The sequence below is a fragment of the Prinia subflava genome, chromosome 15 (genome assembly GCF_021018805.1).
Source record: "Prinia subflava isolate CZ2003 ecotype Zambia chromosome 15, Cam_Psub_1.2, whole genome shotgun sequence".
NCBI classification, from domain to species: Eukaryota; Metazoa; Chordata; class Aves; order Passeriformes; family Cisticolidae; genus Prinia; species Prinia subflava.
The window spans coordinates 11,633,001-11,656,343 of NC_086261.1; the positions used below are offsets into that span (position 1 = coordinate 11,633,001).

General features: G+C 43.9%; 1 protein-coding gene across 3 annotated transcripts in view; it reads right to left on the reverse strand.

Annotated features, from left to right (window-relative positions):
* Positions 1–19,482, reverse strand: part of LOC134558761 (tropomodulin-2) — a 34,872-nt gene extending 15,390 nt beyond the window's left edge. The window contains exons 1-3 of one of the 3 annotated variants that reach the window (XM_063412953.1): positions 19,092–19,482; positions 9,104–9,324; positions 7,169–7,325 (exon numbers count right to left, since the gene is read on the reverse strand). In XM_063412953.1, coding sequence (XP_063269023.1) covers positions 7,169–7,325; positions 9,104–9,324; positions 19,092–19,104 — 391 coding nt within the window. In that variant the 5' untranslated portion in view covers positions 19,105–19,482. Of the gene's footprint in view, positions 1–7,168; positions 7,326–9,103; positions 9,328–18,679; positions 18,896–19,091 lie in introns of those variants that run through there. The other 2 variants (XM_063412952.1, XM_063412951.1) reach the window with 2 other exon arrangements.
* Between the last annotated feature and the right edge of the window lie 3,861 nt (positions 19,483–23,343).

Below are 23,343 nucleotides of genomic sequence, written 5' to 3' on the forward strand. Positions count from 1 at the left end.
ATGTACTTTCTTTTCCTATAAAGTGTAGCCCAGATTATTGTACTTTCAAGAAAATACCAGGTTACACTTACTACTGACTTCTCAATGAATCACTGGCTACAGGGAGTGGCTGTTTGTTCTCAATTACAGAATGCTACACTGACCTTGGGAGTGAAATTCAATAATCCTGGAAATCTGCCTTGCATAAATCACAGGCACCTGATTCACTTTTTCCATTTTACACTATTCTTTTCTGTTGAGGCATTCTTAAACCCCTCCTTACAAATATTCTATAAAAATAGAGCCAAATTAGTTCTTACCAAGAATCAATTTGTGTTATAGAGAAGAAAACAGGCCAAGTTCAAGTAAGCGTGAAGCTGAACGCCAGTAGTAATAAAAATGCAGTATTGTAATTGTTGCTGTTCTGTTGCTCTTGGATTAGTGTCAGCATATTCTATGCCTTAAAAATTATGACAATGGAATAGGAAGGCTGCAAAGATAAGCATTCCAGAGTTATTAAATCTATTGTGCATAAACACAAAAGTGAACTTGAGTTGCACCAGTATCCTTGACTTTGATCAGCAGGCTGTGATTCTGCCACTGCAGCAACACCCTTCAAAGAACTCCCCTGGAAAGTGTGCTTGCTCAAACAAAAACGAACAAAAGCCAACCTGTACGTTTTTAAAACGGAAGGCCAGAATTTCTTCAGACCCTCACATGGGATTATCACAAGTTAGGATGCAGCCCTAGGGCACTCCTCTGCATTACCTCCTGGGTCACCTCCTGAGTCACCTCCTGGGTCACCTCCTGAGTTACCTCCTGAGTTACCTCCTGGGTCACCTCCAGGGTCCCCTCCTGGGTTTCCCACTCCACCAAGCGAGCAGAAAGCTCTCATGTCTGATGTGGATGGTGGCAGAGGAGGAAGAAACTCAAACTGTATCACTGCACTTCAGGTCCTTCTGGACATCAAAGACCCTTGAAACGTGGTCAGGGCCGAATACCACATGAGTTATGTTCCTTTCTAGGCTCTTTTCTCCCAGCCAACACATCTTCTCCTCTTTTCCTTCCCTCATGGCCCACTGTGCCTTCCCCATACTCCAATTTGAAAATCTTGGAGTCCTGACCTTTCCCATCACCTCCCTCTCTTCTGCCCTCCCTTCCTTACCACTGCTCTTCTCTGCAGCTCCTTTTCCCAGAGCTGCCACATCCAGTCCTTTATCCTGGAATATTCACACAGCTCCTCAAACCCCCCACTCCCCCTCTCTGCCCCAGCCTGTCTGGTGACTCTTTACTCTTTTTCCTCCCTTACAGTGCCCTTACAAAGGGAGGGAAGCTCTGTCAGAGCAGGGGGAGTCTCGCTGCCCTTGGTCCTGGTGTGGCAGGGGCCTCTCAGATGAGGAATTTCAGGAATTCGGGAGCCCAGCCATGCCAGGTGCCTCTGGGCACTGCCGTGCTGCCACACGTGCTGCCTGCACGGGCAGGACAGCTCTGACCAACACTCACAGCAGGGGGAACATTTGGAGAAGGCTAGAATGAACTGCATGTACAAGAAATCACAATATTTTGAGGATGCCAGACTTGAGTATATTTCCCTGGGGATTCCAAAGGGCATACATTTCAAGTCCTCTCTTCAAAGCATGGAGGCTCTGCAGGTCATAAAAAAAAAACAGCTGGAAAAATTTACTCTGGATGGATAAAACAATGTGTTTTCTCCTAATCTTGTTCTTGGAAGCAGCTAAGTCCTTTTTGCTGACACTTTCCAAAAATTCAACTCGAGGCAGCCTCTCAGCATGGGAAATTTCACTGTGAACTGTGCAAGTTTGGCAAAGTCATGAGCAACTAAAAAAGAGTCTTAGGAAAGCAAGCAGTGAGAGGCACTGGCTAGAGGCATTACTGTCAGCAACTGCAGTGCTTTCAATGCCTTAAGAGACAAAGATTAGTTCTAAACTTAAGCCCTAAAGAACAGGAAAAAGGTGGCAAAAATTTAAACAAACCATTTAAGCATTGGGGTGAAATGACTTCCATGTCAATCCAAGAAAGACACTGTGTGCTATACGAAACCCTAACTTTTGAAAGCAGCCTGTTAGACACAGTGGAATTGGAACTCATTAGCATCTACTCTAATACTCTGACCTTCTGAAAATGACTGTCCTTATTACTGTGCTGTGTATTGATACTCTGCTTGGTGCAGCACCACATGCAACATAGCTGGTCTCTGCCAGAGCAACTGAAAACAGTTTTCTGGTACTTTCTTCCCTTTCCCTTTTATTAATCAGCTGAAAATGTTAGTATTTAATCAGATACAAGCATGTTCCTCTTCCCTTTCCACCCACAAATAATAATAGCCTGATCCACTGGAGTTTTTCCATGACTTTGATGAGAACTGGATCAGATCCAAAATGAAATGGTTTGGCAAGGAGCAGAAGACCTTGTAGAAAACAGGGACAGTGGTGAAGGATTGAAATAGCAATCCTTAAAGCAACCTTTCATAGCTAATGACCTTTCACAACAGAAGAGCTTTTTTTAATTATGTTTCATTAGTACCATACAGTTCAGAGAAGCCCTGCAATAAAGCAGAAATGCTGTTAGAAGTTTCTGTCTGTATCACAGCAGGGCTCAGCCCTCAGCTGAGGTCAGATGTGCAGACTGCAGAGGAAATGCAGCACTGACAGAGCTCTGGAATACTTTGTGCCTGCACTGCCCCTTCTGTTCCCCATCTTTTCTTTCTATTCCTGGGTCATTCATGAACTTGAAAGTGATACTTCACATGGAATTGATGGAAGTCTGATAACACTTCTCCCAGCTGTGTGTTAAGTGCAGTGGGTCAGTCTAAGCAATTCCAGAGACCATCACAGGTTCTGTGTAAGGATTTCTAGAACATCTATCCTAAGTAGGAACAAATCCAAAATACACAAAACAAACACTTACAAACTGCCCATCACCATGGCCCCAGTTATCCCCCCTTGCTCTGTGCCTCCACTGCTCATTACTCAGACATCTGTGTTGCACAAGAGTTCCTGAAAGCCACCAGATCATTTCAAACCACACAATGGGGCATTCCAGTGAAGTACCCAGCCCTGACTTGCATTAGTGAGCTAAAGCAGTCTGAAAACATTTCTCAGTGGCCAGCTTTGGGTGTGTGCCTGTGATCATTTCAGCCCTGCTTTGGGCTCACCTCGGGTCTCAATCTGAGCTCTGTCCCATACAGCCTTAAATCCTTTTGTACAGCAATTAATGAAGTACATTACCAAGCTGCAATATGGCAGAGGGCCAAAACCCTAATGCATTCCATACGTTTGATTGTTTTTGCCAAACATCTCCAACCTCTGAAACCACAATTACAATCCAAAACAAGGCAATTCCCTGCGTAATCAGCCCCCCTGTCATGGGCTCATATTTAACACTTCCCGTGTTTTAACCATTCTGGATATCCCTGTCAGCTCTGGAATTTGTTTTGGCTTGTTTCCTAGGACAATCAAAACCTTATGGTTGCTCAGCCTATAGAGAGCAACACAGGCAACTGAATTTTGTCCTTCAGCAGCTGCTTGGTATTCTTGGTCAAGAACTCTAATAAAATATTAACAACAAAAAAAAGAGAGGCAGTCGCAGTAGATGAAAAATCATGATGTACCACAGACTAGTCTGGAAGGAGGATATTTTAAATGCCACCTTCTCTTCTGCTCATCAGGGAATTTCCAAGTTTTAGCTTCGTAAGAGAACTGTAAGAACTGGTAGAAATGTCACTTTACACTTAGTAGAAGCATCCCACTTCCTAAACCTGAAAAAAATAATGCTTTCCCAGTGGCAGACAAATATCATAGTACAAAACACGGACAAATGTTCAAACAACACTTGGCATACTCTAATCCTACTGACACACAAATATTCTTTGGTCATAAATACCAAACGGCAAACTGGCATCAATATCTCCCAACATCTGGATGCATTTCAGAGCTGCTTGAGAATTTAATTTTTAACTACCAGAAATAGCATCAAATTAATTTGGGATTGTTTACAGAATGGCTACATTACAGTGTTTCTAGAGTGTAAAGAAATAATTTAACAGAAATCGGTATAATATAATCATATAAATATTTACCAGTCTGGAAATACACCTCAGAGACATCAACATGCAGAAGGTGAGAAATAAGACTTTCCTCAAGAGATATCCTTCTTTACAATTCTTCTGAGGACACATTTTAGAAATTTAAATTATTTTTTCCTGAACTAATTTCTGAGCTTTGGAAGAATACTAATTATTGTCTAATTAAAGTGACTTTAAATTTAGCATGTAGTATCACACCTTGAAAATGTCATTCAGGATTGCTTTGTTTCCTTGCATGGGAAATATCTTCTTACTAATGTTAATCAAGCAATTTATATTTTAATACAGCCACCCTGCTGTATGTTTTTCAAATGAGAGTGTCAAAATCAGCAACACTGCAGTTACAAGCATGGATTCTAAGATCCAGGAATAGCCACATGTGGACTTTGTACGACATTCATCACATTTCACCAGATTCACCCAATTAGCAGGATTATCACAGAATCCAGGGGAGGGTTTCAGTGCCTTTGGCAGATGGAGATTTCAGTTTTATGTTTTATAAGGCTCACTTCTGCATTGCTGGAAGTCTGGTGCTGTTTCTGTAGGACATCTCCTGCCAAGCCACAGAGGGGCAGCAGGACTCACACTCCAGCACCAATTCAGGATATGCCAAGCTCAAAATAAACAACTTTGTTCTCAAAGCCAGTTCCCTTAAAGCAGCACAAAAATGACACTGTGCAGCCCATCAGTTCTCAATTGTCAAGGTACTGGACCTCATCAGATCTCGGATTAATTCAGTTATTTCTAACCAACAAAGAAACAAAGAGTATTTTCATAATGTTTGGCCTCTGGCTTCAAAGAAAATGCAGTATAATTCTGTGTGTTTAGATTATAACTGTAAAATGACTGCAGAAATCACAGAACACATGGTTGTTTTCATTTGACTTAATCTGCTAAAGCTGATACTGAGGATTTTGTCATGAATTTGTATTGTACAAAGAACAGAGGAAATTAAGGACATAATTCCCTTTGCCTAAAATGCTGTCATTACCTCATAATTGTAATAATTCTTGAAACTGTAATTTTGAAGTAAATGAACACAGTGAATCAAAAGCCAAATTAAGAACAGCTTTAAATTCTGGGAAGGCTGCATGCACTCTGTGCTCAGGGGGAAGTGAAATGTGTGGCTGGTTGTGTTTGCAAAGCAGTGGTATTTCCACACCAGAGACACCAGGAACTAATAAGCAGCACTAATAAACACTTTAAGGGCATCTGGAAGAAAGTGTAGGAATAATATTGCTTTAGCTTCATCAAAAGAAAACTGAAATGGAATAAACAGCCCAGTCCATACAGCACCACTGTCAGGGACAATACAGGGACTCATTTTGTGCAGACCAGGGGCCAGTCCTATGGGCATGTACAATTCCAGACAATGCTGGGTTTTGTGCACTGATGTTTCAGGCTTATTTGGAGATTTCAGATATAACTACACTGAAAAATGCAAACCTTAAGTCTGTAAATATCAGTAATGTGAGACATGACTGGGTGTTGGTATAAACATCTAGGGACCTGCACACAGTGACCTGTCCTGCTCTGACACAGCAGTGTGCAGGAGACTGGAAACAATTGGGAATAAATCCATACCACAGCAGAGTGCTTTCCTTCCTGCACAGTGTGTGCTTGGCCACTGCCCTGCCCCTGTGTCACTGGGCTCACAAACAGCCCTGTGAAGGGCAGCATGTAGGTGTTTTGAGGAGGGAAAAGTAGGTTAAAGAATATTCTGCATGGTAAAATGACACATCGATCAGATCTAGCTGAAAAATGTCTCATTTTTCTGAATCATTGTTTCAAAGACTGAGAACACAATGTAATGATAGTAACAACTCCTGGCCTCTGAAATGTTATATAAATAACATTTTACATCTTTGGTAATGGCACATAATGTTAAAAATGCTGCCCTTGACTTTCTTGAAGTATTTGCTTTCCCTCAAGCAGATACCACTGAAATAATGGCAAATCCATTCCATGGCCAGAAAGGGACCCAGACATGGGAAGTTCCTTCTTGAATGAAAGGGTTGCCTAAGGCCAGCATTTTGTCCACTTTTTATAAACAAGGAAAAGGAGCTAGTGGTGCTAAAGGAATATTGTTTGTTTAAATTACGACTGTTCCTGCCCTGAGGTTATCCTACCAGTGTTTAAATTATTAGAATTAGGTTTTCCTGTTTTCCCCCTTTTTTCCTGTAGCTGTAGGACAAGGGTAGCAGGGAAAGTGTCTGCATGAATAGCATTGCCAGATGTGCTAGTAAACAAGTGCAAAAAGACTTATTTTTTGTAACTGTATTCCCTGAGCTGTTCCTTACAGCAGTTGTAGGCAAGATTGACTCAGAAAGGCATTTATGTGTTTCCTCCTGAACGCCTCCCCCCGAAACACCCCTGCATGGGCCTAATGCTTAACAGGGAACAGTCCCTGGTGAGGGCACCTTTGTGCTTGAGTGCACCCAGGGGCACTGCCTGGCCAGGGAGCTGCTGCTGAGGCCTGTGCTGGATGCTGCTGCTGTGTTCTCTACGTTCCCAGGCCATGAACCTGCCACAGACCATGGGCTGCCACTGGGACAGGCCATGGGCTGCCACTGGGACAGACCATGGGCTGCCACTGGGACCCCAGAGCAGAGACAGACACCAGCAGCAGATAAACCCCCCTCACCTTCTGCTCCAGCAGCTCTAGGTCTGAGTGCTGAGCCTCACCCTGCACCGTAACAGCCTCTTGTGTCCCAGCATGTTCCAGGACAGCAGTGTGTCCCTCCCCTCTTGTGTCCCAGCATGTTCCACATGACAGCGGTGTGTCCCTCCCCTCTTGTGTCCCAGCATGTTCCACATGACAGCGGTGTGTCCCTCCCCTCTTGTGTCCCAGCACGTTCCAGGACAGCAGTGTGTCCCTCCCTTCTTGTGTCCCAGCACGTTCCAGTACAGCAGTGTGTCCTCCCCTCTTGTGTCCCAGCATGTTCCAGGACAGCAGCGTGTCCCTCCCTTCTTGTGTCCCAGCATGTTCCAGGACAGCAGTGTGTCCTCCCCTCTTGTGTCCCAGCAGGTTCCAGGACAGCCAGGCAGCCTGGCACCCAGTGCCAACCCGAGGATGGACAGTACCTTTCTTTTCCCCTGTGAAGGGTACAAAGTCCTCTCTGTCCTTGTGCTCCAGGGCTTGTTTCTCCAGGTAGGAGAGCAGGCGCTCTCTGTCGAAGGGGCCCGTGGCAGCTTTGGTGGTCTGGTCCTTCTGCCGAAATCCCGCCGGGAGCAGCGCGTTCTGTGAGAGAGAGGGGCACACACAGGAGAGGGGACAGCTCCACACAGGGCTCCAAACCTCAGCTCAGTGTTGCTGGTGTTTGAGTGAAATCATTCTTTGCATAATGCTCTTGGGTGATAGCAGTAACACACATTATCTAGATGTAACCATGAAACCCAGTATATCATTCAGCCTTCTTGATTTACTGCCCATTAATATTTCTATTAACCATATCCACAGTCAGAGCACCAAAGAACTAAGTAAGGTCAGAGTCCTTTGTTACATATATTATAATCAGAGTTTGCAGTCCAGGTATTTAGACCAGGACACATTTTCTGAACATTTCCTTTACTCTTTTTCCTCACCATTTTTCCATCACTAAAAAAAAATTCCTTTCATGCTAAAGCAGATGTCTCTCAGAATTCAGAAATGAATGGCATGCACTAAAGAGACTGGTGAATAAGGTAGAGTTCAGCTATTCAGAGTATGAGGAAGCCAGCAGATAATTCCCACTTTCAACACATAGCTGTGGGATCCTGTGAGTTCATCTGCATCCTGTAACAGGAATATGCATAAGGCCCCACATCTCAGTGCAGGAAATCCCAGAAGGAAATACAGGCAGGTGAACCTTGCAGTACATGTGCAGTAAAGCCAGCCTGTTGAAGGTGCATCAGAGTACTGCAGAAACATTTCCCACTGGCCAGAACATGCACAGTAAATCTGACCCATGGCAAATACCCTGGAATATCCCACATCCAGTGAACTCAAGTCATCAGTCATTTTATCTGTGCATGCACAAATGTGCCCAGAGTGCTCCAAGTCCACTGCACATTTGTAGCATTAACTACATGCAGTAGTCTGATTATGCACCGCAGTCTGATTAATTTGGTTGGTTGGTGTTGCTTTTTTAATGGTTTCTGTGTCTCCATTTGAGATGCCAGATACCTGAAAATACCAGAAAATGCAGAAGTGGCAGTAGTGTGGGAAATGGAAACATGAAGGGAGATCACAGTAAATCCCCCCTTAATTTCCAGGCAAATTGGTGCTATAGAACCAGAATCTGTAAGTCTATTGTGTTTCTCCAAATTCATTCTGCCTCCAGACAGAACACTTTATCTGCCAGTTTTCAAACTCCTACAACAGTTTGAATATTTTTGGGTAGGTACAGTCACAATTCCCTGCATGCCTGTGACTGTAGCCTCATTATTGTAGGATTGAGTGGTTCTCAGACCAGAGATCTTTAAATTCTTTGTGAGAATATCTTCAAATATCTCAACAATTCTTACTCTCTGGAAAATGAGAATCATGTAGCTGAATCCTATTTTTCTTGATCATGCCCAAATATGTTCTCTTCAGCTAAAAATATATGTGCTGAACTACATGGTCAACAGATTTCAGAAGTTCAAAAGACCTGATCTCCATAAACACAAGTTATGTTTGTTTTTTGCTGTGCTCAGAAATAGCAGCCATAAAAAGCTTCTCATTGTGTTGCAGTGTGCCAACATGATTAAAGATTTAGATTGCAGACAAGCTCATGTCTAAATAGACATGGGATAGGCCAAGAGCACAGTGACTTTTAGAAAAGCAGCACATCACAGCAGGAATACAACCAAAATGTCTGCAGCTGAGCTGCTCATACCTTAGGGTACACTGTCCCTACAGTAACAGATTATTTATATATGAGTTATTATAACTTAAATGTAACATATAGATATATATAATACAGTACCAGAATACAAATAAAAATGCTGCAGTGTGTGGCATTTCTAACAGGCAGCGTTGCAATGATCACCACTAACCTCTGGATCAAGGTCATCCAGAACATGCTCCAGCTGCTTCAGTTCATCCTCTGAGAGCTTGCTGAGTATTTCATCTTCGTTGATATTCTTGTACTTCTCCAGCTCCTTCCTGAAGGGCAGAGACATGGCTCCTGCTGCACTGCTGCACTGCTGCCTGCTGCACTGCTGCTGCTGCTGCTGCTCAGGGTTTGCACCATCCAGGGGCACTGAGCTCCTCGGCTCTGCTAACAATAAAGCATTGTGAGCATCTCCATCGAGCTGAGAGCCCTGGAAAGCCCACGTGCTGAGGGTCACAGTGACACTCACTAATGAAAACAAAGCAGCAAGATGTCCTGGCACAGCACAGGGGGTGTGAGACGTCCTGGGCAGCAGTGGCCAGGGAACAGCAAGGACGGGTTCTTGGGGACAGCAGCAAACAGCAGCTCCCAGACAAAGATAAGGAAAATACTAGCAACTGTTTCTTTTTCATAGAAATATAGCTGGTTTATTTCATTTGCTTGGAAACAGTGTCTGTTTGCTCTTTTGGCCAGAAGCAAAGTGGTAGAGCCACAGACAACAGTCCAGCACTGACAAACAAAAACCAAAATGCTATGCCTTGAAGTATTCTGTTTTATCCCAGCTTTGCTGGCAGCTAAAAGCTAACCCACATCATCTTGGCTGGCTTTTTGGCACATTCTGGTTACCTAAGCATCTTTCAGGTACACTGGTAGTTAGTGTTACTTCAGCATGTTTGGATACAAATGATAGCACTTAGCATCAAAATTCTTGGAGTGAGGAGATAATATTTTGAGTTATAGCTCAAAATATTATCTGTAATTGTCTGTGACATGAGGGACCTGCAGAAGTTCAAAACAGTCACGAAAAAATATGGATTTAGTGTTTCATAAACTCTTCTAGTTTTAAAATTTGAGTATGATTCCTTGTTGGATGATCCCAGCCGGCCGGGAACAAGGAGATCTCATTTGCATGACCACAACAGTCATTGTCATATTATCTGTCATATGACACTATGACAAAGGACTCTCTGTCTTTACTTGCTCTTTTTTTTTCTTGTCCAGAGCAAATTCTAGAACCAGAATCAGCCTGTAAAGGGATTGAGTGAAAGAGAATTAACTTCTGATCAGAAACACCATTAACTGAGGACTTTCATTGTGCTCCAGGCCCTCCCAAGTGTGCCCAGGCTCCCACAGCAGCACCAGCACTCTCCAAATGACACAGTTATCTCTGCAGTTTTACAGCTGAGTTTTTGCATTCACAAATTTCAGAGTTCTGGCTGAACCAGCCAACTGGCACCTACCACTGACATACGTATCAACTCCAAACCTATTTTCCTTTGGCCAGGTTTTTAGTTGTCATAAGCTGATAAAATCCATGTGGGTTCTGTTCCTTGTCATATGAGCTGGGAGCCTGATTTTTGCTTTTCTTTTATTCCAAATCCAAATGAAAAGATTTCATCTACTTACTAGTTTCACTATTTCAATACTAAATATTAAAACACACCTCATTTTTCTATTGATCAAAAAGACTAGAAATCAGCAACCTATTGAAAGGGAAGGGAATAATCAGTGGATTTACAAATTTGAAATACCTGGAATTCTAAGATTACTCCAAGGCACATTAAGGCTTAACCTGAAACATTTAAATATCCTATTCCTATAGATAAAGAAAAATCATTATTTTGCCTATACACTTTCTTTTTTTCCTTATTCCTGTTCTGTTTGTGGCTGCAGTTTTCCCAGCACAACATCATCATCAAGCCATTCCAGATGTCATTCTTTAAATTAAGAGTGTGTTGTAGGGAGGTAGTCAACATCTGATGTTTCACAAAGTTACAATTGTTGTGAAATTTTCTTATAATACCAAAATTTCATCATATGAGATGAATGTAGGGGATATTTTGGCCAAAAACAGTACAAAAGAGCTAATGTGTTTGTGTACTTCATGGTTAAGAACACCAGTTTGATATGTGTTTAAGCCATGCACTTTTAAATCAAAATTGTTTGTTAAATAATGAAAGCATTTTATTTAAAAATGGTAAGTACATTTGTTTAAACTGTAAAACCAAACTGAGCTGCAGTACAACATTCTACACTAAGGCATCAGGTGCCTTCTCTAAGTTCCTTTGGATAAACTCATTACAAACACAATATTTCAGCTGGCAGTCATTAACGGAGCTAAAAAAATTCTTTGAGGGGATTACAGCTTTCTAAAACTATTTAAATGGTTATTTTATTAGAGTTTAATCACATCCCTGGAAAAGACAGAAATGTAATCCCAAGGCAAGGGTAATTAAATATTGTAGGAAAAAGCAACTTGTAAGAGCCCAAGGGAGTTTCCTGGCTGAGGGTCAGCAGTGCAGTTGTGCAGGACACCTGGTGGCAGGACCTGTGCCTGGGATGTGCAGCACTGCAGGGTTCCAGGGAGGGATTGTGTCACTGGGATCTGCAGGGCCATGGGTCTGAGAGCTGCTCTGGCTCTGCAAAGCTGCTCCAGTGCAGGGGGAGGCACTGCAGGGTATGACTGTGTGCACCAGACAGCCCCAAAGTCTTTGTGAACTGCCCAAGTGCTCAGCCATGCAGGGAAGATGTGCCAGCAGACACTCTGAACAGGTGACACCTCTCAATATTGTGACTTCTAATTATTAAAAACAGAAGGTGTTTGATCCTGTTTAGCAGGGATATCCCAAAGGGAAATTCAAACCCAAGTATTACAGATGTATCAGCCTAACTTCTCTCACAGCATGAAGAGCTGTGTTGAATAACCCTTATTACATTGATAGTGCATGGAAGAGCCTGAAATCATGCTTTTCTTGCCTGCACACATTTGCAACAGAGATTCCCTTAACATTTTCCCTTTCACAACAGAATCCTACTCTTTTTTGATTGAACAAAAGCAGAAGGCACTGCTTAGGGAATTTCTTTGTCCACAATCCCTGAAAGCAGAAAAGCTTTTCTGGAGCTTTCACGCTGCTGCACAGGCTGCTGCAGGCTGGGCTGGAACACCCATTGCTCATGTCCTGGGTTTATGCTATCGACCTTTCACCACAGCCACAGCATCACAAACCAAGGGAACAAGTTCAACAGTTCAGCATCTGTCAGACCGGGAAGGAAATGCTCAACTCTTGATTCACACACTCTAGAAACTGCTGTCTAATGTGGTGATAAGGATCTCTGCCTTCCTAATTGGATCTGATACTGTTAATTTTGTGTATGTAAACAGAGCCATATCCTGTCTGTGCAGCTCTTTACTGTAGCCTGAGCACGCACAACTACTTCTTGCATACTACATCCACTGGATTTGCTTTGTTATGATTACTGTATGAAAGCTTTCATTAGTTAAAAAAGCAGCTCTAACCCAGAGCTCCCTGCTGCTGTCATTTTGAGCACACAAAAGCAGCTCAGGTGTCCCACAGCAGAAGGGAATGTCCAATCTGACCCCCGAGGCAACACACTTGGATGTTACACTGCATTAGGGACACTGAGGGAAGCAGGAGGAGGGACCACAGACAACACTGTGCAGTTTCCCTTCAGACCTACTGGGAAGAGTGAAAGAGGTTAAGGAATGGGGGAGCACAAATCCCATTTATTTTTCCCCACTGAGTTTCAGTGTGCAGCATCTCATGGGCCTAAGCCCCCATGTTAAACAGCAAAGGCCAACAGGTGAGATCTGTGCTTATTCTGGATGGGGCAGAACTGTCAGAGGCATTTCTGCTGCCCATGTGCTACTTTTAAACCTTTGTGGAGCACAGAGGTTTCAGAGTGAGCTTCAAAGAACCCCTTGCTATAGCTGTATTTCTGATTCCTTCTAAAGAAAGAAATGCACACAGTTTTATTTGGGGCAGCTTTTCACCTATTCCTGTCAACATCAGGATTCAAACCATGTTTTCAAAGAGAAAAAGGGTGTCATTAGTCAGCCTACATAAAATCATTATTGCTCAGTGCAGTTAACACCTGCTGTGACATAACCCCTCTGTACCTTGCCATGCTCCATAAGTACTTTTTTGTTATGCTTACACACTTCTGAAAGGGCTTTCTAGAGGAGCCAAGCTGTGGTTTCTGCTGATACCATAACATTGTTGTAATCTACTGCTGATACAGATGTTTCTTTCTGAGAGTGAATCACTCCTCTGCTGAATTAATGTTGAATGTCACAGGGCTCCCACTTGCATTTGCTTGGATCCCTTAGGAAATGCTGGAAAACCTGAATTGTAGAACCTTGTGTGGACCAGCAGCTACAAAGGCACTTCAGGTCACTCCTGCTATCTGAAACACAGACTACACACTCAGAGAAACATCTGCCTCTGGGGTCCTGCAGAGAGGACAATACTGTGATACAGAGGATGTGAATTTCCAGGTTTGATAGTGTGTACAAGCTAAGACTGAAGCTGCATGGCAATGTGCATTATGAAGTATAGAGAGATGCAATGAATGGGAAATAATCTATTGACAGTTCTTTGCATTTTTATTGAAAAAACGAGGTATTTTTTATAATCAGGTTGGAGAAATTGTTCTCATTTTTGCAAATCATGGCAACTGATCTTTAGAAAGGAAATCCTGATGCATGACCTATTTTAAACTATCTCTGTATCCACAGTGGTGGATATTTGTGTTTTGAAAAATAGTTGTGAAACTGATCTGTAAGTGTGGAAAAAAAATCTCTTTCTTTAAATAGACTCCTGTAGCTAAACATGAAAATAAAAACCAGGTGGAATTAACCCCAAGTTAAATTGATACTGGACCAAATAAATAGGATTGGGGCCATTATGATTAAGAGCCGTGTTTGTGCAGCACAAGCAGATGCTCAGTAGAGGGAGGATGATTGTCCCATGCTGTCCAGGCAAGGGAGTGTCCCCACCAGCACTCAGAATCCAGTGCCAGACAGGGAACATCTCTGCTGTCTGGCAATGTCTATGAAAAATAAAGCTGAACTGCTAAAAGCTCAAACTCAAAAAACATAATAATTAGAAATACTCCATTGTCTGACATATAAATAAGGTTCCTTTGTAATTTTTATACTTAAAAGGCAGGACAAATATACCAATGTACTTTCTAACCGTGACCATATGGGGGATGTATACAGGGAGATCTCTGAATATTTAAATGCTGTTTTTCTCCAGAGCTAATGTAGGGTTACTTCATGCTCTGTTTCCAGCAACTGGTTTAGTTCTATGTAGATAGCAGTGAATAATTAACAATTATGTTGTCCTAATATTAGACTATGCCTGAATTTTTAGGATAATCAGTGATGAAAAACTCCACTTGATAATTGGATGTGGCATTATGAACCTTGGTAATGTTTATGCTGCTCTATAGTTTACATCACAGTTGGCTGCTCAAATGGGGACTGATAACTTCCATGCAAATAAAATGTGAGACATTAATTCACTGTAATGGGACTTCAGTCATGCCCTCTATAAAAAAATAACCACCACTCATACTGCAAAATTATCCATATGAAAGCACCATTCTTTATAGAAGATATAAAGGGATGTTCTCCCTCTGATTCAGATAATATGAAAGGTTTTTCCCTGGTGATTAAAGAAAGATGAAACATTGATGCTTCTCCCACTGATGCAGAATGTTACATAATGACCAATTTCTGATTATTTCTAAAATAACATTAGTGGTATTACTCATAATCATTCAAAGCATGAAACTGAGTCCTGGAAAGGAAGCATTTCTTTACAATGCCTGATGAATTTATAGTTTGTTTCTGGGTATCATGATATTTTTAGATAATAACCATTAGAATTGTTTCCAGACAAACATATGATGATTAATTATACAGTGACCATAAGATGATTTAAATCTTACTTAAATAAATCCAACCTTTAAATCACTCAATTCCTACCTCCAAGCAGAGGATGACAGAACAAATGTAAGCCTTGCAGACATTGGTGGGATTGTGCATGGAGGTCTGACATTTCAGTGATGCATCAAGCACAGGAAAACACCAGAGACCTATTTGTCTGTCCTGTCCCTTGCAGATGAACATTCCCCTTTGTTTCTAGATGGGGAAAGTTCAGTTATGAACTAATGAAACAATCCTGCTCATTGCAGCAGGTAGCTTGGCAGAACTGGCAGGTAGGGTTCTTCCCTTTACAGAACTTAAGGGATGGTTTGAAAATCTTTGCAATGTTAATTAGCTCTTCTAAGATAAAAACATAACAGTCACTCTCTGAAACAAGGGCGGTGTGAAGTGCTTGGCTGAGAATCGTGGAGGACAGAGTCTTTTTATATAGGCAAAACAGACGATGAAGTGGCAGCTCCACCCACAATTTGTCATCCGTGTGCTTCACTCTGACGTGAACAGAAACACCCTGCTGCTGAGCTGTACCAGTGGTGGCTGACTGATGGGCCCTTGGGTAAGTGCCCATTCGATAGCCAGCAGAAGAAAATGGCCTCATTATCTTCTGTGGGCACCAATGGTATTTTAACCACCTTCAGTAACCACCAGACTCTGCGGGTTGCAGCAGAGAGGTGCTGATTTACCTGAGCAGGTAAAGATCTGTGCCCCTGGAAAGCACTGCCCCAGAGCTGACATCCCCCAGCCCTGTGACACAGCAGCCCATGGCTCTGTGGTCCTCAGTGGAACACGGATCATGCACATTACAGGAATAGCTGTGATGTTTACAAGGTGTCCTCATCCAGTTCAGAGTCCCCTTTGTTGTGTAAAGAACTGTAGTCCTTGCAATCAGCACATCTAGCACGAATGCAAAGCACACACGGGGGTAGGAAGTACCTGCAGCTTTGCACAGAGGCAAACTTGGAAAGGCAAACCAAAGGCAAAGCAAAGGCAAAGCAAAGGCAAAGCAAAGGTCCTGGTATCCTCCTTGACCAATCCTATTTGCATGGAACCAGCTGCTGTGGAGCCCTGAACACATCAGCCACATGAGAGCCTCTCCACTGCCCTGGCAGGAGAAAGAAATGCCTTGCACAAGGTCAAATGGGAAGTCTGTGGCAAGATCAGGAACTGAACCATCTTCCAAGTGTCAGGCATTGGACAGCTTTTCCTTTGGCTGTGGGTCCCTTCTTCCATGGACATCGTGTACATTTAAATGGATCTTTGAAATGAACAGCATACTCCAAGGGAAAACACAGCAGATCAATCCAAAGGATGGGTAAGAGCATGTACTAATGACTGAAGAACTGAGATCATGAATAGTGACCACTGCTAGGTACCTTCTAAATAAACCTCTTTTTGCATCTTTCCTAAGCTGCTTTTTCTCATTACAATGTACGGAGACATCATAACTACCAACATTGTTTGCATTTTATCAGTAAGCCAAAGCCAGGAACCATGCAGGATGTGCACATCCCAACAGCTGAAACAACAAACAGGAGAAGGAATTACCTGGAAATTGACTTTTTATTTTTACAACGAAATAGATCAGACCAGCCCTGGAAACCACAACACCAGTGTTTGTTTCCCACATGTTGGAAACATCAATAGGAAAAAAGGACACTGAGTAACATAAACTCGAGCACTGTTCCACCTGTGCTGCCAGCAGATAACAAACCAAGTGCTACCTTTTTGTCACCACTGTTCTCAGATTTCCCTATTTTAGCATAGCAGCTGGACACTCAGTTCCAGGTGCTCCTTGAAAGAAGGATTTAAAAACTACATTCACAGATTTCTGGGGCACCAAATAATGATGACCAAACCGCTCTGTTAAACAGAGGCCACCACTGCACTTGTCTGCTGTGGTCAGTAAGCAGAGCATAGGCATTCACCCCACTATTAACCTTCCACGTGCAATTACCTGTGGCTACAGGATGCTGCCCTGAGGGCTCTCAGTGCAAAAGCCTGCCCAGCCACCTCAATTACAGGAAGCCATCAAACTAGGAGGCTCAATAACATAGGAATACTACCAAAAAAAACCCCTAAAACAGATTACTAACAGCAGAAAGGTATAAACATTGTTTGCCAGAAGTTGTAAAATACTGGAAATTATATTAATTTAGAGAAGGAAGAAAAGGTATGCAATCAGACAGCAAAGCACAGCACTTTGAACAAAATTATTTAGATTTCAAGGTGAGAGAGGGTACTGTCTGAGTTCAGACATACAACCAAGCTGGATAAATGGGAAAAAAGACACATGAAGAATTTAGGTAGGTGAAGCCACTAAAATGAGTCACATAAGTCTTCGTTTTTCTTACCAGTGGTAAAAATCTCAATAGTGGAAACCAGTTAAGATGTGCACAGTGCAAAGCACCAGCACAAAGGCAGGTAGATGTTAGGCAGCAAATGAGTGCAGAATAACATGGAAAGGTCTGTGATATTGTCAGTGTAATTCAGTGGGACATCACCCTGCACCCCCGAGCCTGAGTTCAGTTTTCTAGTAACTATCCCTTGCAAAAAATTAGAGGATGTGATGTCTATAGTACTAGGCCAGCTCATCCCAGGGGTTTCTTTCCCATTACATGTTCCTCTCTCCAAGAGTAAAGAACAGAGGAAGTTTCAAGGACAATTTCTGAGAATAATCAGGTAAAGAAAAGCTTCTATATGGTAAGAAATTGAAAGATTGCATCTATTTACTACAAATAAGCAACTCAATAACCTGATGGTTTCCTCTACTAAGCACTTTCAAAAGCATAGATCTGTACAGTGTATCATTCATGGTATAACAATATAATTACTTCTTCCAATTATTTTAAAATTTATATTTGATATTGATTCATTTCTGAATTTGTCTCCTTAGTAATAATGTTAGAATTATTTTCAGAAGTATATGTCATTGCTAAGCTCAGGATTGTAATGTTAATCTAACCAGTTGTCATTTACTTTTTGGTGTTTATAGTCCTCAGTTATCTTTACATGTTTCTCATTGATCAGTTGTGGATTTTTACTCTGGCAGACGAAATTCCCCCATCGTTTCCATTAAAGCAAATCCCCTTGAATTAGGGCACCCTGATAATTTTTAATTAAAAATGACAGAACAGCCAGTATGTGATATTTAATGCTAATGTACAGGTTTTGAGGGTACGCTTTGCTCCTCAGGACCTTGAAATGTTCCTAAACTTCCTAACGCAGGGTTGTATCCCTGCCCCTGTCATTGGTTCGTTTGTTCCGAGCCGCTGCCCGGCGGCGGAGCAGAACCACCCTCCGCCGGTGCTGCTGCGTCTGTGACATACAAAAGGCAGGGATCTCCAGGGAGGGGCAGCTCATCATCACTGACACAAACACCTCCTTCGCGTATTTTATTCAACTGCCCCATCTAATTTCTGTCCTCCCACGCGTGACCCGGAGGTGCGAGCGCTCCGCGATGAAAGGCGCGCACTCGCCTGTCAAAGCTGCGGAGGTGCCGGAGGCGGCCGGGGCAGGCGCCGCGTTCGCCGCCGAGCGCGGGCGTGGCGGGGCCGCCCGGCCGAACCCGCCGTGCCCCGCACGGCTCCTGCGGCGAGCCCGGGGCGCGGCTGGGCTCGGCTCGGGGCCGCCCCGCATCCGCGCCCGGCGCCGGGGATGCTCCGCCGCAGCCGCCGCGCCCCGCCCCGCCCGCCCCGCAGTGCGCGCAGCCCCGCGCAGCCCCGCGGGCGATGCCGCCCCGCGTCCCGCCCGGCCCGGCCGCCGCCTTACCCCGCCGCGGGCCCGGGCCTGGCCGCCGCCGCCTGCGCCGCTCCGCGCCCGAGCCCGGCGCCGCCTGCGCCCCTCCGCGCCCCGAGCCCAGCGCCGGCGGCTGCAGGTGGGTGCCCGGCGCGGCGGCTGCGCAGCGCGGCCCGGCCTGCCGGGCACGCTGGGACTCGTAGTCCGGCGGCCGCCAGGGCCGGGCCACCGGCACCGGCACCGGCCCGACGGCAGCGGCGGCTCCGGCAGCGGCACCGGCAGCGGCGGCGCTCCCGCCCCGGCCAGGCACCCTCCCGGTCCCCCTGCTCCCCTCAGCCCTCTGTGCTCCTGTCTGCCCCAAGTCTGCAGGTGAGGTCCCACCTAACCACGTACTATCCCTGTTGCCTTTGGCTTGGCATGATGCAGCCTCGGCCATGCCCCTCACCCGCGTGGCTCATGGAAACAGACTGCGCCGTGCTTTGGGTGCTCTGCCAGCCGCGGCCGCCGCCCCTGCCCCAGGCACGGCGCTGCCCGCGCTCCCTGCAGCCGTGCTGGTCCGCTCGGGGCACACGTGTCGGCAGCTGGTCCCGAAGGACACGGTTTGCTCCTCTCAACACCCGCTGCAAACCGAGCCAGCCAAACAGGTCCTGCGGCAGAAACCTGCTGGCCCTCACCCTGAACCAAGATGTGCCACCCCAGGGAACCAATTTTGGAGTACACGGTGCTGGCCTCTGAGACCGTTTTCATGTTTTTCCGTTCTTCTGTTAGCGTTGGCAATTCAGTTTATATTTATTCTATTATTCCATACTAAGGTTAACCATTGGCTGAAATTATATGTAATGCTATTTGAGTGAACCTCTTTTAATTAAGCATTTCCGTAATTTAATTTATCAGAATGCTTTCATTGGGTGTTGTGATTTAGTTGAAAAGAGGCCCTTGGTTCTGAGCACTAAGTGATGAGTCACAAGCAGCAGAAAAGCTGTTCCTGTGATGGGGTTGTCTTTAAGGTTCTTTTCACATTGGCAGGAAAAGAAGACATTGCCTTGTTAAGAAGCAGATGCTGCACTAGAGTTGAATTTTCCTATGAAAAAAAAGTACAACTAGGAAACTCCAAACCCTGCCAAATACCTCAGGCATCTGTAGCAAGACTTAGAGAAGGAAGCTCAGGCTAATACGAGGGGCTGAAGGGTTACCATGGGTGTTCTGCCACTGCAGCTAAGGAAAACACCTGTATCCACAATAATGTGTAGAGTGTAGAAAAATCCTCCAAAGCTGCAGTTACCTGCTTGGAACCTCCTTGCCTCAAACTTCTCATAAAATGGAATATCCAGCCATAAGCTTTTTTTGCCAAACATCTAAAACGTTATCAGATCAACAGAAATGGAAAATAATCAAATCCATTTATTCCACAGTCTTTCCATTTCTTTCCCTGCCTTGAAGCATTCAAAGAAAACAGAGTTTGCTTCAGTGGTTTTATTTGTTCAGTCCCAGAAGCATCAGGGAAGCTGAACCAAATTGCTTTGAAATCTTCTGTTCTGTAACTTGGTGGCTCAGGCTGATGAGCAATTTCTTGGTTTGGCGGTGGTGTTGAAGCTTCCCTGCAAACGGGTCTCATTCAGCCATGAGACAGAAATGTGGATTTAATTATTGACATGGATTAAACCCTCTTTTGGGATTTAATCTTGGTCTGTAGGATCAGGGCTTGAATGAGTCACTCATAATTATACAAATACTGGGAAAGGGAAATGTATGCTATCTACACAGAGCGAAAGTTAACACTGGGGTGTTTGTTTTTTGATAAACTCCTACGAGTTTTTTCACTCAGATTTTCCCATCACGCCTTAAAATGTATTTATTAAGTTGAAACTCTTCCTCAGTTGATATGAAGGAAAAGAAATCCTCCCATGCTGACTTTCCCATCTGCATGCCTTATATCTGATGACAAATTCACTTCTTATTACTTTCTGTTAAAAATGTAACAATTCTCCGCAAGGGATATAGAGTTTGGCTGAAGTCAAGATTCTGCTCTTCTTTGGCTGTGGTTTCATGTTTCTTTCTTCCTTATACCTCATGCATGGAATTTGCAATTAAAAAATTAGAAATATGATCAGTTTCTGTTTAAGAAAAGGTGCAGGTCACCTGTATTCATGAGGCATACCAACAAAATCCTACACAGAATAGATTAAATGCAGATGTACTAGATAATCTTTCATTCTTCCCAAACTGCAACATTAAAAGACAAATGTATTCAATACAATTCACAAATCTGAGCTCTATCCCATGTTTGGGCCACAGGAGATCCCATTTATGGGCTATGCCTGCTGTGATACATTTACATCAAATTGCTGTGGCCACCTACACTGACCATATTTCCCCTGTGTGGGATTTCCCAGGCTGACACATCTGAGAGGGCAGGGAAAGGCTCCCAAGCAGTCCTTCTTTCCCTGGCAGATCCTTTGCATAATATTTTGCCCACCTAGCCTTTTAATTTTATTTTTATTTATATACTTGACCTGTTGAAAGAAGTGCAGTGGCAGAGTAAACACCCTAAGGATATAACATATAAGGGGATGACTACTCTAGGAAAGAAGTTTACTCCTCTCTGGGGGATGCCTTTGAGAGCTGGGATCCTGTGGATCCCAAACAATGCATTTCCTGGCTCAGCCTTCCCTACACCCAGCGACAGTTTGTTTCACAGGCTCTGTGGTGAATGCAGTGTGGATGTTTGGCATTTTTCCAACACTATCTAAACTGGGCTTACTGCCAGCAGGTTGTACCAGTAAATCATTAACTGGGGCACCCAAAAGCAAGTTTTATTTCACTGAACTATTTGTAGCCAAAATGCGGTCAGTTGTTTCAAAATGTTTGTTGCATTTTTTAAACAAAAAAACACAGGGGCAGTTGTTTTCATCTGGTTTCCTTATGACACAGCTTGTAAGACTTTGCTTAATTAATTCCTGCTAGAACTGGAGCTTGTCTTCTAGACAACATCTGGACTTGATTACTGTATTGTGCATGTTTTGATCTCTTCCCTTAAAGACCAGCTGTTGATCAAATTCAGTGACCTGTAAATAAAAGCCCCCAGGTTCAATTCCCGATCAGCAAATTTCAGACCTAAAGTAGAGAAAAAAATTGACTCTTGCTCACATGTAAAATGACTGAATTGGGGAGATACTTCTGAAATGGCCTTGAAAGAAAACCAGTCTATGTAAGCAGCCTCAGTTCATAAGACCTTGATGGTTAAGGCCTTAAAATGTTGGCCAGCAGCATTTCAGCTGCTCAATCCCCAACTTTATTTAGGCTGGAAATTTTTTAGTTGCATTGCTTTGATAGATAATAGGATGATAGGATGATAATAGGTTCTGTGAACCCTTCTACATCCTTAGTACCATAAATCCTGAATAAATGCATTTCAATTTAGACACTCCATTTGCCATGGTGGTAACACTAAGAATAAATATCTTATCTGTACCAGTTAGTTTGCAGTAGATATCCAGTAGAACCACAATTTTTATTTTGTGGGTGTGGAAAGTGAGACACAGACCCAATGGGTATTTGCAGTCTGGGGCCCACCTGCGGGCATGCCATGGGGAACAGGGACAGGCTGGAGGCTGAAAGGTGGAAGGGATTGCCCACAGGACACCCCATGACCCCTACTGAGCCTGGGGTACTACCCCAGCACCTCTCCATCTTCTGTGCCCCCTTACAGAGCTGTGCATCCCTGCTCTGCTCCAGGCAGCCTGCTCAGAGGTGCCTTAGGTTGGGTCACACTGCCCTGGAGACACCCTGGAGTAAAGGCAACGTGACTCTGCTCCATCCACAGAGATGTGGTTCTCCTCCACCTGCCCCAGCTCTGCTGAGATGTTCTGGGATGAAAACGAGGAGATTTTGGCAAAATCCCCACCTTTTTTTACATTGTCCCATTCAAAGTGGTTTGCACCTCAGATAGGATCCAAGAGATGCTCCTCTCTTTACAGGGTCTGTGAATGGTGAAGACCTTTCTGTTCCACCTCCTTCTCAATGAATGGATCTGCACAATAACTTCTTCAGCACTGAATTTCTCTCTTTAAGGAGTCAGAGGTCCAAGGTCAGACAAAGGCCTTCTGGAGCTGACCAGTATCCACTGGGTTTGTTTCTTGTATCACTTTTTTCTTTCCTACAGTCAGTCCCCAGGGAATTGCATCATTTGGGATATGTCTAAACTGTCTTAATGGTCTACTTGAGAAACAAAGCCCTGGCAGAGGTGGTCCCAGATGCTGGGCAGAGCATGTCAGACAGTGTGGGCTCCTGCAGATGGGGCTGAGAATATTGTGACTCTGATGGTTGGTGCTTGAGCTCGTCTCCAGGCAGCAGCTGGGCCCTGGGCTGGCCACAGGGCAGCATCCACAAGAAAAGGGAAAAATTTCCACACACATGTAGGTAGTGGCCTCCTACCCCTGTGGCCTCCTACCAAAGGCTGTGTAAACTCACGGGAATGTGCTTGTCTTAACCCTTTGCATCAGAACATAAAGCTGGCAAAGTGTTAGGGTTGTGTCTCAAGAGAACCAGGACTGAACCATGTCCCTGTTTGCTGCTACTGGAAGAAATATGATTTCCTCAGTCATAATTTGTTTCCACGTGAGTTTGGCCACTCATCAAAAAAAAAAAAAAATATGTATAAGATATAAAACATACATAAAAAGATATAAACGATATAT